At 43.2% G+C, this 13,220-nt stretch overlaps 1 protein-coding gene across 1 annotated transcript in view; it reads left to right on the plus strand.

The window, feature by feature from the left end:
• The window catches only part of CCDC93 (coiled-coil domain containing 93), a 49,154-nt gene that overhangs the window by 8,993 nt on the left and 26,941 nt on the right, over positions 1-13,220 (plus strand). The window contains exons 4-7 of the mRNA XM_056861261.1: positions 7-118; positions 2,205-2,303; positions 5,575-5,631; positions 8,959-9,059. Of these exons, the coding sequence (XP_056717239.1) occupies positions 7-118; positions 2,205-2,303; positions 5,575-5,631; positions 8,959-9,059 (369 nt within the window). The remainder of the gene's footprint in view (positions 1-6; positions 119-2,204; positions 2,304-5,574; positions 5,632-8,958; positions 9,060-13,220) is intronic.

Here is a 13,220-nt window from a genome sequence, read left to right on the forward strand (position 1 = left end):
TTCCAGCGCCTTAACTGAGAAAATTGTGTCAGTCTTGCCCAAAATGAAGTGTCCTCATCGCTTGGAGCCTCATCAAATACAGGGACTGGATTTCATTCACATCTTTCCTGTAGTGCAGGTATGAGCTTTGATTTAAGTACCACTTCAGAATAAGCATCCTGTTTTGCACATGCATACTTTCTCTATGTGCTTGCTTTGGGGTGGGATGTTATGAAAGGAGATACCCTTTTTTAATTCTAAGGCACATTATTTTCAGGGAAGGAAGAAATTTTTCTCAGGAAAGCTGTTTGGGGAATTATTACATATACCAGTTATGACACCGGGGAGAAAAGAGCGGCTTGTGGACGTTCCAGGGTCCACGCTCAGAATGAAGTCGTAGGGCCAAACTAGATAGTACGGAATCCCTGAGTTTGCCACAGGGACACGCTGCCTCTTTAAGGCTGGGAGTTCCTCCTTTCAAAAGCAGTCTGGGGGCCTGATCCTTCTTGGCTGGGGAGCAAACAGGCAAGCACCTCCCTCATCTCTGCTCTCGCTGGGGCTCCTGTCATTTGCCTCTCTCTGCAGCATTTTCAGGTCTCCCCAGCTTCTGGGCTCGGTCAGTTTCAGCAGAGAAACAGCTGGGCTCTTGGCCCAGATGGGGAGCACCATGTCGTCTGCTTCCTCCAGCAGCTGCAGCAGAGGTGAGGGTGGGGGCTCGCCTGGCTGATCCCTGGCTGTTTTAAAAGATGCAGGGAGGAAGACTGGAGCCCCTCTTCCCCCCCTCCCCCCCGCTTCGTGCAACAGGCCACAACAGGATTGGGTTCCTACGACATTTTGAAAAGGAAAACTATATAGACTCAGGGTTGCAGTATCATCTAAGTTGGCCCTTAGACGCAGCCAACTCGGTTTATTCGTAAAGAATGTCGACTGTAAAGAGGTAACACCTGTGAACCTTTGTAAGATACCCTGATGGTGCTGCATAATAGGAAATAAAAATGGCAGTGATGTATATCCAGCCATGCATGCCCGAACATTTTCTCATGGTCCTGCCCCTTTCAACCTGCAGAAAGATCATCTCTGGGGTTGTGGAGGAACAACCACATGGGCCAATGGGCTAGAGTGAAGAGGGACAGTTGGATGAAATCGACCCTTTCCCACAGTGGAGATGTGATTGCAAAAGAAGGAGAGCAGTTGTACTCCTCATTCCAACCAGAGTGGTTCCATGCAGGTCCCTCAGCTCTAGGAAAGATCTTTCAAGTGGTTGAAAGGGGCTGCAGGAGGAGAGCAGAATGCAGGCAAATTCTTGCATTCCCTGCACAGAGTGCAGGACAGACACCAATGACTTAGAAGAAGAAGAAGAGTTGGTTTTTCTATTCCAACTTTCTCTACCACTTAAGGGAGAATCAAACCGGCTTACAATCACCTTCCCTTCCCCTCCCCACAACAGACACCCTGGGAGGTAGGTGGAGCTGAGAGAGCTCTAACAGAGCTGTGACTCGCCCGAGGTCACCCAGCTGGCTTCCTGTGTAGGAGCAGGGAAACAAATCCAGTTCACCAGATTAGCCTCCGCTGCTCATGTGGAGGAATGGGGAATCAAACCCTTTTCTCCGGATCAGACTCCACTGCTCCAAGCCACCGCTGTTAACCACTGTACCACGCTGGCTCTTAGGTAGCTTTGCGACTGATTCCCAAAGGGATTGTGCTTCTGGGAAGCAAACACCTCCCATGAAGCATCTACTGAACATTAGGATGGAGAGAGAATCCATTCAAATCAAGGACGCTCTCTAGAATACCAAGCAAGGCTCTATTACAGTCAGCAGGGAATCTGCAAGTTGGCTGTGGCCAGGCTTGAGAGGCCCTGAGCAACCTTATGGGTGTGACTCTTTAAAGATGAGTAGCCCTGAGACACAGGTTAAAATTGAGTGTTCCTGGTCAGAGGTCATCCACTGAGCTTTATGGCTGATCAGAAATCTGTGGTGTCCTATTCCTTGTTGTCCTTTATGTGATGAACTTGACGTATTCACTGATCGCGATATCCCAGAATATGTTATGGCTTCCTCTTTCATATTGCATTTTTATACAGAGTGTTTATTTTCCTTGTTTGAAATTGCATTTGTCATCGACACATCTAATTCCTGTGTATGTGTGTGTTTAAAGCCAAATAGCTGTTTTAATGCCAATATTTCTTCTTCCCTTATTCCCCCCCCCCCTCCTTTGGTTCCTAGTGGCTGGTGAAACGTGCAATAGAGACGCGGGAAGAAATGGGAGATTACATTCGCTCATTTTCCATTTCGCAGTTTCAGAAGACACACAGTCTTCCAGAGGTAAACGTTGAACTGCATCTTTTGTAATTCAAAACTCCAGACGAGACTGATAACCTTCCTTCCTTAAATAGAATTGGATTGATGCAGGTTTGCATCAGCTGATTTGGCTCATAGGTTTTAGGACATAAGTGTATGGATCAAATTTTATGGGGTGGTATTGGAGCAGAAAATTATAGTGGAGTAACTCAATGCAACTCCAGAAGTATTAAATGTCCAGTTCTGTATATCAAAAGAGGATGAATTTGCTGTGCATCTAAGTGATTCATGGGATGATCTGAGGCACTATTACTGAAGGTGCTTAAAGCAATGCTCTTATCCAGTATGCTGACTTACATGGGAAACACGTTCTTACCTTTTTTCCACAACAGACATTATTATCAAGATTGTAACTTCTTATGCATGCACCCAAACCTGCGTGAAGCTTAGGGAAACGCCAGCTATCTCTCGTTGTTAAAAATATTTTGCATGTGTTTTCTAGTGCAAAAGCAGTCGGGATACAATTCTCTGTAATTAAAATGTGATTAGGTATCTCACTGTAATGTCTTGTTTGCAAGAATGTAATAGGCATATGCCCAATCGTTCAGATTGTAAAAATTGAATTAAAATGTAAAGTGCATTAGGTCACTTTCATAAATCCTTTTACATCCCCTATAATTACACCTGTAAGTATCTGCACTGCTTGCAGCCCTGAAATTATGAGCACATTTCTCCACTTCATTTGTCAATGAAGTTGCAAGTGATAAACCACACTGTTCTGAAACCCAGACTGAAGTAGTAGAAGTAGTAGTAGACTTTATTCGCAGTCATAGACCATCAGGTCTCCAAACAAATCAAAGTTAAATACATACATACATAATTGGGGAATAATAATATTATATAAATAATAAGGGCCTTTACTCTTGCGCGTTTCAATGCCTTACCTTCAGCTCTCCTGGAAGGCAGGTACATCCATACTCCCTTCATCAATGATTATGCCCATGCAAAACAGAGACAGTGGAGACAATAGAACATGTTCTGCTGCAGTGTCCCTTCTACAACGACATAAGATCGCAGTACATTCTCCCCATATTATCATCCTTTCCTGGGAGATTGGAAGAAGCTAAAGTTTCCCTTCTCTTAGCAGACTCCTCTCAGGAGATAACCTCTCAAGTAGCCAAATTTTGCCTCCGGTCTAGTGGGATTCATAAGTGGCTGATTGAAAACCTTTCCCCGTAGATCTTTCCTCCTCTTCTTCAAATCATCCCTCCCAGAATCATAAACTTTTATTATTTTATTTTATTATTTTAACCTAACTTTGATTTTTATTCAGAGCTGATATTGTATCAAAATAAAACTTGATTGATTGATATAAATAATAAAAATGTAGCAGAAATTAAAACTGGGGTAAAAAGACAAAAACCTCCAAAATACACATAAAACATTGGTTCTTGTAGGTTATCCGGGCTGTGTAACCGTGGTCTTGGAATTTTCTTTCCTGACGTTTCGCCAGCAGCTGTGGCAGGCATCTTCAGAGTAGTAACACTGAAGGACAGTGTCTCTCAGTGTCAAGTGTGTAGGACTTCCTACACACTTGACACTGAGAGACACTGACCTTCAGTGTTACTCCTCTGAAGATGCCTGCCACAGCTGCTGGCGAAATGTCAGGAAAGAAAATCCCAAGACCACGGTTACACAGCCCGGATAACCTACAAGAACCAATGAACCCTGACCGTGAAAGCCTTCGACAATATTTTGAACACATAAAACAGTTCACATTCTAATTGCAGATTGATTATTCCAGAGCCTTAAGCACATTTTGTCCTATTTTAGTTGCCAGCTAGACAAATCTGGCCATACTAACAGATAAATTTGGTATTGTGTCTGACAAAAGGAGCGCTAAACGATGTTTTCTGAGAGGTCTGGGGCAATCCACCAAACAGAGGAATCAAAGGGTGTGTGCTTATATGATCGTATAACATGCACTCAAAAAGAACGTGTTCAGTGGTTTCTACTGCATCCTGGTTGCATATACATTTTTGTGCACCCATTGGCCATTTATTATATATCCCTTTGAAAAACTTAGAGGGAAGAGCATTATATCGAAGGAGCATACAAGCCCTCCGGTATTCATGGTTTGTAATATTTGACAATTAAGGCATAATGATGTTCCTAATAAGCAGGTCCTTTCTGAAGAGGGGTACTGAAGTTGCTGAGATGCCCAAGTGCACACCCTTGTGATTAAAAAATCTCAACACGCTTTGGATTTATATTTTCTTGGATACACAGTTGTACACATATACTTCACAGATGTTTAGAAATCTGTTACTGGAGCAACACTGAATCAGTTAAGTGACACTAGGGAGCCTGGTTCACGTGTACTCCTTTATACTTTTCACCTGTGTCCACACCATGTCCATGATCTTCAGCAAGAGCTATCTAAGTCTACTTTGCCTGGTTGTGATAACGAAGGGTTTGTTTGCTGACATCTGCTGGTTGATATTTCACTGGACAGGACCTTATTGCAGGCCCGCTGTGCAGGCTCTGGGTCCCTGAAGCGTGGAGACAAAGGGAAATGTTATGGAAGCCCTGGGGTAGCGCATGTCCTCGCCAGAAGACCTTCAGTCACAGAAGTGTTATCCTCAAGAGGGGTGGGGGAGCTCTTCTTGGTGCTGCTGGATAAAGAGAGACAGGAAGGAGGTGGCCTTTTCCTTCCTTCTCCTAGGGTTCTGCTCAAAGCTGATGAATTGTGACAGAACATTTTTGAGTGGATCTTGGAATGGGAAGAGGGATTAAATTCTTAGCAGGACAGATGAATCACATAATCCCTATTAATAATTCACATGAAGCTGCTTTATATTGAGCCAGGCCCTTAGTCTGTCAAGGTTGGTAGTGTCTGCTCTCACCGGCAGTAGCTCTCCAGGGTCTCAGGCAGAGGTTTTTCACATCACCTGCTACTGGTCCTTTCAACTGGAGATGCCAGGGATTGAACCAAGTACTTTCTGTAGGCAGAGCAGATGCTCTACTGCAGATGCTTCTGTGCTTCAAGATGACAGTATGATGCAGTAGTCTGAAATTCTTTTTTACTGCTGGATCAAATAACTTTTGATATTTATTACGAGTAGCATTATCTCTTGTAGTAAGCAAAGATTGCATGTGGCTATACGATAATGGTCTTTGTCTGTTTGAATTATAGTTGAGGACCACTTGACAGCTGACCCATCTTTATTAGCAGTGTTGGTTGAATCTTATTTTTTGAGTTTTTAAAAAGTCATCTCAATCAATTGCTTTTCAGGATGATGACTTCATGCAAAGAAAAGAGAAGGCTATCCGAGCAGTTGGTGAAATATCTGTAAGTGTCACATACTCATTGAGAGTATGGGGAAAATCTGTAGAACGTCAGAACTGGGTCACCTCTGGAACAAAAATGCAGTCTTCTCCTGGGTTAGCATAAAGGGGATGTCTGATACTGTGTGTTGTGTCTTAATTTTGAGACAGATGTCTCAAACATTATGCTTTCTTAGAAATACAGGAGTCTCAAATATGCAGTATTACTGATGGTCAAGAGTCATTGTAGTTCAGTGGTTAGAATGTCAGATGGAATGAAAGGTGGAATAAACAATTGCGTAGGTTTTGTAAGTAATATCTCATACGTGAGGTCAAGACTTGAAATTATTTAACGCTTTTGCAGGTTAGAATGCAGCAGTTCATGCAAGTGGGGTTTTGTCATCTGGTCAGTATCTCTGCAGGTTTGACCTGCTCTTTTCCTAACTTAGAAAGGCTTACTGTGGCTGAGTTTAAGAGCTCTGGAACTCCAGACGGGGTTGCTGCATTCACACTATTAATTCTAGCTGGCTCATCTCTGGATTGAGATCCTATTACATTTTTGTTGTAAATACTAGCTCTATATATTCCTCCCGTTGTCTCTTTGTATGAAGCAATGTCAGTTTAAAACACAGCACAAAATAGAAAATTATGCTGTCGTGAACAGAGAGGCTTCGACTTTGAATAGATTCTGTTGCCTCTCAACTGATCGGCTCTACTTTTACAAAGATTTCCCGCATGCGATGCTGCCAGCATTGATCAAAACACTGTTTAAAAAGCTCTCGGCATATCTTCCTCTGGCAGAGTCAACAGGGTAGAGAAGCCAAGTTGTGGAAACGGTGATCTTGTTTGTCGTATCTTTGAGATTGTAAACTGCCTTTGTCATTTTGTCTGGAAAAGAGGGTGGAATGTCATCGGAAGAGGTTCAGGTGCTGCTGTTCACACAACTTGTTCTTACAAAGAACTTTTGGCATAGATCACAATGTTTTGGAATGTGTGTGTATTCTTGTATAGTACTGGAAAATGGCTCCTTAAATGGCTCTATTGGAATGTCCTTTTTTTTTTAATGTGTGTGTGTGTTAAGTGCTGTTAAGTCGCTTCTGACTCATGGCACCTCTGTGTATCAATGTCCTCCAAAACGTCTTGTCTTTAACAGCCTTGCTCAGATCTTGCAAATTGACGGCTGTGGCTTCCTTTATTGAGTCCATCCATCTCTTGTTGGGTCGTCCTCTTTTCCTGCTGCCCTCACGTTTTCCTAGCATGGCTGTCTTTTCCAGGGACTCTTGCCACATAATGTGGCCAAAATACGACAGCCTCAGTTTAGTCATTTCAGCTTCTAGGGTCAGTTTTAATATCCTCCCCTATTTCCCACCCACTTTATTGTATGCATCACTTGCCTCAAACTATTTATGACCCTTGGTTCTGATGCTGAAACCAGCATTTCCTGCAGTAAAAAGGAACAAGTATACCACTCCACATGAGTGGTGGCAGCTAACCTGGTGACCTCGATTTGTTTCCCCGCTCCTACACAGGAAGCCAGCTGAGTGACCTTGGGCTAGTCACACTCTCTCAGCCCTACCTACCTCACAGGGTGTCTGTTGTGGGGAGGGGAAGGGAAGGTGATTGTAAGCCGGTTTGATTCTCCCTTAAGTGGCAGAGAAAGTCGGCATATAAAAACATATAAAAGTCGGCATATAAAAACCAACTCTTCTTCTTCCCCCTCCTCTTCCTCCTCCTCCTTTGAGACGGTGTTTGTCTGATGAGGGCGTGTGATTTTTTTTTTTTAAGCCAGTCCTTGGAAGAATGTGGGTTTTGCATGATGAATGTGCCAGAATCCAGGAAGGTGGCATCCCTTATGGGCTCCATACTGATTTGCAGACATTGGGAACCAAACCTGCATAGTGCTGCTTGGGGCCGCTTATGGACAGTTTTCCCCCTTCCATATGGCTTTACTGGGCAGTGCAGAGGATTTTTCTTTGCTTTAGAGGAGCTCGGGCAGATGTCTTCTCTCCTTCCCCTTGTCTGTCAGATCCCTCTTGAAAAGCTTATTTTGTTTCCTGGTTCTCCCAAGGGTTGTGCCAACAATGAACGGGCCTCTGTTCTGGAAAAATGGACAGGATCCAGACTTCTTTGCCCATCTGCTATCAGTAGGAGGCTATTGAGTTAGTATAATCTATATTTTGTGCTTCTAACTAAAGAGGATTTGTGCCCAGGCAGGTATCAGCATACCCTGAGTTGGGGCGTCTGGCAGGACCCACTGCCACTGTCCCCTGCCCACATACCTCTATGCCACCTGTGTGCACTCCTTTCCTTCATCCACTTGCTCGCAGGCAGTCCACCTCCTGGGCTGCTACCTACCTGGGCTGCCCAGCCCTTCCAGGGAAGAATGTGAGCATGGTGCTGGCACTCCCAGCTCCATTCACTTCCCAGTGCCGTTGAGGAAAGGACGTTTGGCTGGCTGTGATCATGAGCAGGCAGGGGAAAGATGCACAGGCAGGTGGGAGGGACGTGCTTGGGGCAGAAAGGGAGATGTGAGCAGGGTTCCTGGGGGTGGGCATAGGAGGGCAATTTCTGCCATCAAAACCTAGAACCAGCTCTGATTTGTACGATCCAGATAGTGGCTCTAATGTAGCTTCTTGGCTTTACATCTAAGAACTCTGGTGTATCTATTGTTTGTGATTGCTAAAAATATGCTAGAAACACCTCTTCTCCCCCTCCCACACCTTCCCACTAATTATGATGAAATCCGTTTTCCTTTGTTTCTTTCTTCTTTTTTTAGTATGGCTGGCTAAAGCAGCCATAATTATGTGAACAGTAATTAAGCATAATGATTCAATAAAAAGCTAGAATAGAATTAATGAACTCTTAACTTCAGTGATTTGAAATTGCATCTTATCTGTTTAATTACGTAGGGGTATTATAAAAAAAAATTGTCAGCATTATTTTCCACTCTGTCTTTGGACGTCTTTCAGATATGTTTGAGAATAAATTCTGCATTTCCAGGCACTGGTGTTTTCAATCGGAAAATGTATATGTAAAATAATAAGTCTAGATCAGTGGCCGGACAATTCAGGTGGTGGCTGGTTAGAATCAACTGGCGCTCTGAACCCTGAACATGCACTCTAACACATTGGCGTCGAATTTCCTCAATGTCTTTATTGCCAACATCTGGTGCATTCCCACCTAAGGCTTTTTGGGGGGTAAGCCTTGGAGTCAGTTGTAAGGAGCCCCCAACCTCCTGAGAATATTCAAAGGTAGGACATTTCAGTGGAAGAATCTGACTGGCTTGCGCTAAAGTCATAACACTTTTATGAACAATTTCATTGGAAAACACTGCTCATTTGTTCTCTTGCAGGAGGTGTACAAGCCACAGAGGAAATATAAGCGACAATCAGTCGCTGAAAAGTTACTGGATGAGGAGTCCAAAGTTCATGCTACACTTCTGGAATACGGCAGGTAAACGTCAGAGCAAGGACTTTCAGTCTGTGTCTGAGGATGTGTGACTCTTTAGGTCTGATTGAAGATCCCTCAGGGACAACATACACTGTGTGTGTGATGTGAGATAGGACGCGGGTACCTTAGGCTTACCAGGTCCCTTCTGTCCTCCTGCGGGAGGTTTTTAGAGTGGAGGTGAGGTGAGATCACACCTGTCCGATTGCCTTTCTTCAAGATTGGCACAATTATGGAATTGGCCCATGTTGCTGGGAACTGGGAACTGGGAACTGGTTGCTTATTTTCGTGAACACATGAGCAAAAACTCTTACCCAGTATTCTGGATCTGAAGAAGAAGTTCCGCAGGGACGTAGTCAGGTCCTGGTGCTTTCCCCTCGTTCATTACTGATATCGGTTGTTTAATTTCATCTGGAGTAACTGGATGCCAATGACTGTTCAGTTCAAGATGTGGGGCTACCAGCTCTATGAATGATGTTTTAAATACTTCTTTATAATGTTGCTCCTAGCTCTTAGATGTCACCCCTACTCACAGAGGTTCCCTGCTTTGTGTCCCTGCTGTCACTATTTCCCTGAAACCTTTCACATTATTTGTTTCAGTCTTGATAATTAATCTTTCCCAAGCCTGAACTACAGCCTGCCATATTTCCCTGTTCCCCTTCCTGTTCCTCATTGGTTTGTTATACCCTCCTTTTATTTGCTCGAAACTAATTTGAATTGAGGTCCATCCCTCCCTGCTGGGAATTATTTTGGCACCATGAATAGGCAACTATTGAACAAATTTTCAGCGTTGTGAAATTGATTTTATTACATTAATCGTATATTTTATTGCATTGTGTTTTATTGCACTGTATTTTAACTTATGATGTGAGCCCGGTCTCGCCAGGGGAGGGTGGGATATAAATAAAAGTTGTTTATTATTATGGGCAGTAATAATAGTATCTTTTTTCAAAATGGGAGATGTACTTGGTACTTTGGGATGCTAAGCAGTAGCTGTGGATGCATGCTTTAGAGTTTATCCAAGATAAAAAGGCAATTGCAGTACATTTGTGCTGAGTTCTGGCAAATTCCATCTTTCTTTGTGCCAGCTAGAAGACAGCTAAGTGTTATGTCTAAGGCCATTTCTTTCCTGTGTTTCCTTGAAAAATACGTTGTTAAGCATATTTTAATTTTGTTCATCTTGTGTTGGCTCTCTCTCCTCTTAGTTTCACTGATAATGTCTTGTGAGTATTTTGTGTGTGTATTTAATTTTGAGTTGATCTCACACTTGAGTTTGAATCTTTTTTCCCTAACCTTTCTTCATGCTTGGTATTTAATAGTGCTGTGCTGAAATTTCACGATGTTTGAGATTTTCAGTGCAAAAGTTGCTGGGTGAGGACAAGATGCTTGTAAAAACTGCTTACACTCTTTCAGAGTTTTATTGTGAATGTTCTCAGCCGCTATTCACAGCCCAAACCTCTTCTTAGGTGCCATATTTGTAAAGAGGGATTTCTTTATGACTGAACCCAGTCAGACATATATCACATCAAATGGGACATTGACATGGAGCCTATTGGATGTAGCAGCTGTCTTTGTTTCATGTTTTTAATAAGAATCACAAAAAGAATATACAGTGTGAATGCTTAGGGCATACCCCCCCCCCCAAAAGAAAAGAAAACCATTGGCGATGATACTGAATGAAACTTTATTGGTCTGAACCTCACAGCTATACCAGAAAGCAAGTATGGATCTACATCAGAATGCAGAGATTGAAACACACATCTGTGCTGAGATCCAGATGTGCATCCGGCACAACTGTTCTGCCTTTGCTTGCTATGGTGCTCTTCTTTTCCGCTGACGTTAAATGTTGTTGTTATTAATAGGTCATTATTAATATATTGTTATTAATACATCAGTATTTCTCAGATTTTTTTGTCACGCCCCCTCCTACAATCCCATTGTATTTTGCTCTCTGTCAATCACCATGATCCATAGGTGAATATGTTGACAACGCCATGTGCGGATGCCACTAGTGAGGATCTGGGTTTTAATCCAGGACTGGAATTAGAAGGTGAATAGGACAGGACATCCAACAACCTCCTAAAGCCACAATTTGTTAGAATAAAGCAGTAGTTTTTCTAGCGCTACTCAGACAAAGTTAGGATGAAGAGGCTAATGGGCACACACTATTCTACAAAGCCATTTTGGATCATTTGAGGGATCTCTGCCAGGAGCTATTCAGCCCATCAGAAGAAGGGGTTCACTTGTTTTGGGAGCCTGATGATTGGATCCAGAGAATCATATGTGAAGTGAAAGCTTGAAGAAAGGATATTAACCAGTGTCTCCACCTTGGGGCATCACTGCCCTTCTTCTTCCCAAGCTAATGATGAGGATCAGAAGCCTTTGGGAATGATGCTTCAAATGATGTAGTGATAAGCAGCAGATCAGTGGAAATTACTCCCCTGTTTTGCAACCTCTTGCTCTTTTCACTAAAGGGGCAGAGATGCTTCGTGCCACTTTCCCCTCTCACTTCAGCCCTCTGCACTCCTGGGCATTATTCTTTTTTCTAGAGCAACTTTGTGGGAGGCCAGGGACTAGAAGAGGATGAGGAAGGCAACTGAGATCCATCCCATGAACTCTACTCCATTGTGGTTCACAGGATCCTCCTGGAAAATGTGATCTCTCTTTGTCACTAGCGTCTCCTGAGGGGGAGACACCGCCCCACCCCACAGTTTGAGAACAACTATTGAATGAAAGCCTTAGAAAAAATGAAAGGCAAATTACCTTCTGCTATATTAGTACACTTGGAAATAGGGACCTGACTTGTAAAGCTGATCGTTGACCTCAGCCATAAATGGGTTCATCTCACTTATTTGCCTGTCTGGCCATACAGTTGCAAATCAAAAGCTTTCATGCTTTAATGCTAATACAATATTTGTGCCCAAACGTATTGCAGTATTTTAAACTATATCGTGTATCAGCTGTGTCTCTGTTGTTGAGTATATTGTGAACATATTTTATAACTCTATTTCAGTTACGGTAATTAATTTCCTTTTTTGTCACTCGGTTAGACTTCCATGCTTCCTGTCATAGCTTTTCCCCCCTGCAAAAATTAATTATTTTGTATTTGTATGTATTTTAATGTTGCTTACAAACTACATTAAATGGAGCAATAGATTAAATTTTAATGGTAGAAGAAAACCTGGAGGGAAAACAGAATCCTACAAAAATTGGCTTTTGGCAGAGAAACATTTTAATCTAGAGGGCTGCAGTTTCTTTCTCTCTTTTTGAAGAGTGACAGCAACCAGATCCATGTACTCATAAGTCTCACTGATACTGACTGAGACTAACTTTCCCTGTAGGTATCTTTAGATCCTGCCCCCCCACCACCACCCCGGTGTGTCTGCATCAGAATTCTTCTGTTGCTCGTTTCATTTTATCTCTAATGTGCATTTGTACCAGCTGTTTTTCTTGGAATATGACTCAAAAACATATAGCGAATGGCTGGCGTAATTTGCAGTTGGTACTGGTTTATTCTGAAAAGTCCTGACTAGCCTCATCTCATCAGAGTATGGAAGCTAATCATGGTTGGCAACTGTTATTACGTGGATGGGAGACCTCCAAGGAATATCAGGGTCATGACACGGAGGCAGGCAAAGGCAAACCACCTCTGAACGTCTCTCGCCTTGAAAAACCCTATGGGGTTGCCATGAATCAGCTGCAACTTGATGACACTTACGATTATTATAGGGTAGATCAGGGATCAGGGCTACACTTCCAAGTTCTGTAATAAAAAAAACCCATAGTGCTTCATTAAGGTAAAGGTCCCCTGTGCAAGCACCGGGTCATTCCTGACCCATGGGGTGACGTCACATCCTGAAGTTTACTAGGCAGACTTTTGTTTACGGGATGGTTTGCCAGTGCCTTCCCCAGTCATCTTCCCTTTACCCCACAGCAAGCCGGGTCCTCATTTTACCGACCTCGGAAGGATGGAAGGCTGAGTCAACCTTGAGCCGGCTACCTGAAACCGACTCCCGTCGGGATCGAACTCAGGTCGTGAGCAGAGCTTTTGACTGCAGTACTGCAGCTTAACACTCTGCGCCACGGGGCTCCTAAGTGCTTCATTAGTGAAGTAACAACAGTACATTGAACCTCCACCCCCAATTTTGTCCCTGAAGATCAGTGGAC

The sequence above is a fragment of the Euleptes europaea genome, chromosome 15 (assembly GCF_029931775.1).
Source record: "Euleptes europaea isolate rEulEur1 chromosome 15, rEulEur1.hap1, whole genome shotgun sequence".
Taxonomy (NCBI): Eukaryota; Metazoa; Chordata; class Lepidosauria; order Squamata; family Sphaerodactylidae; genus Euleptes; species Euleptes europaea.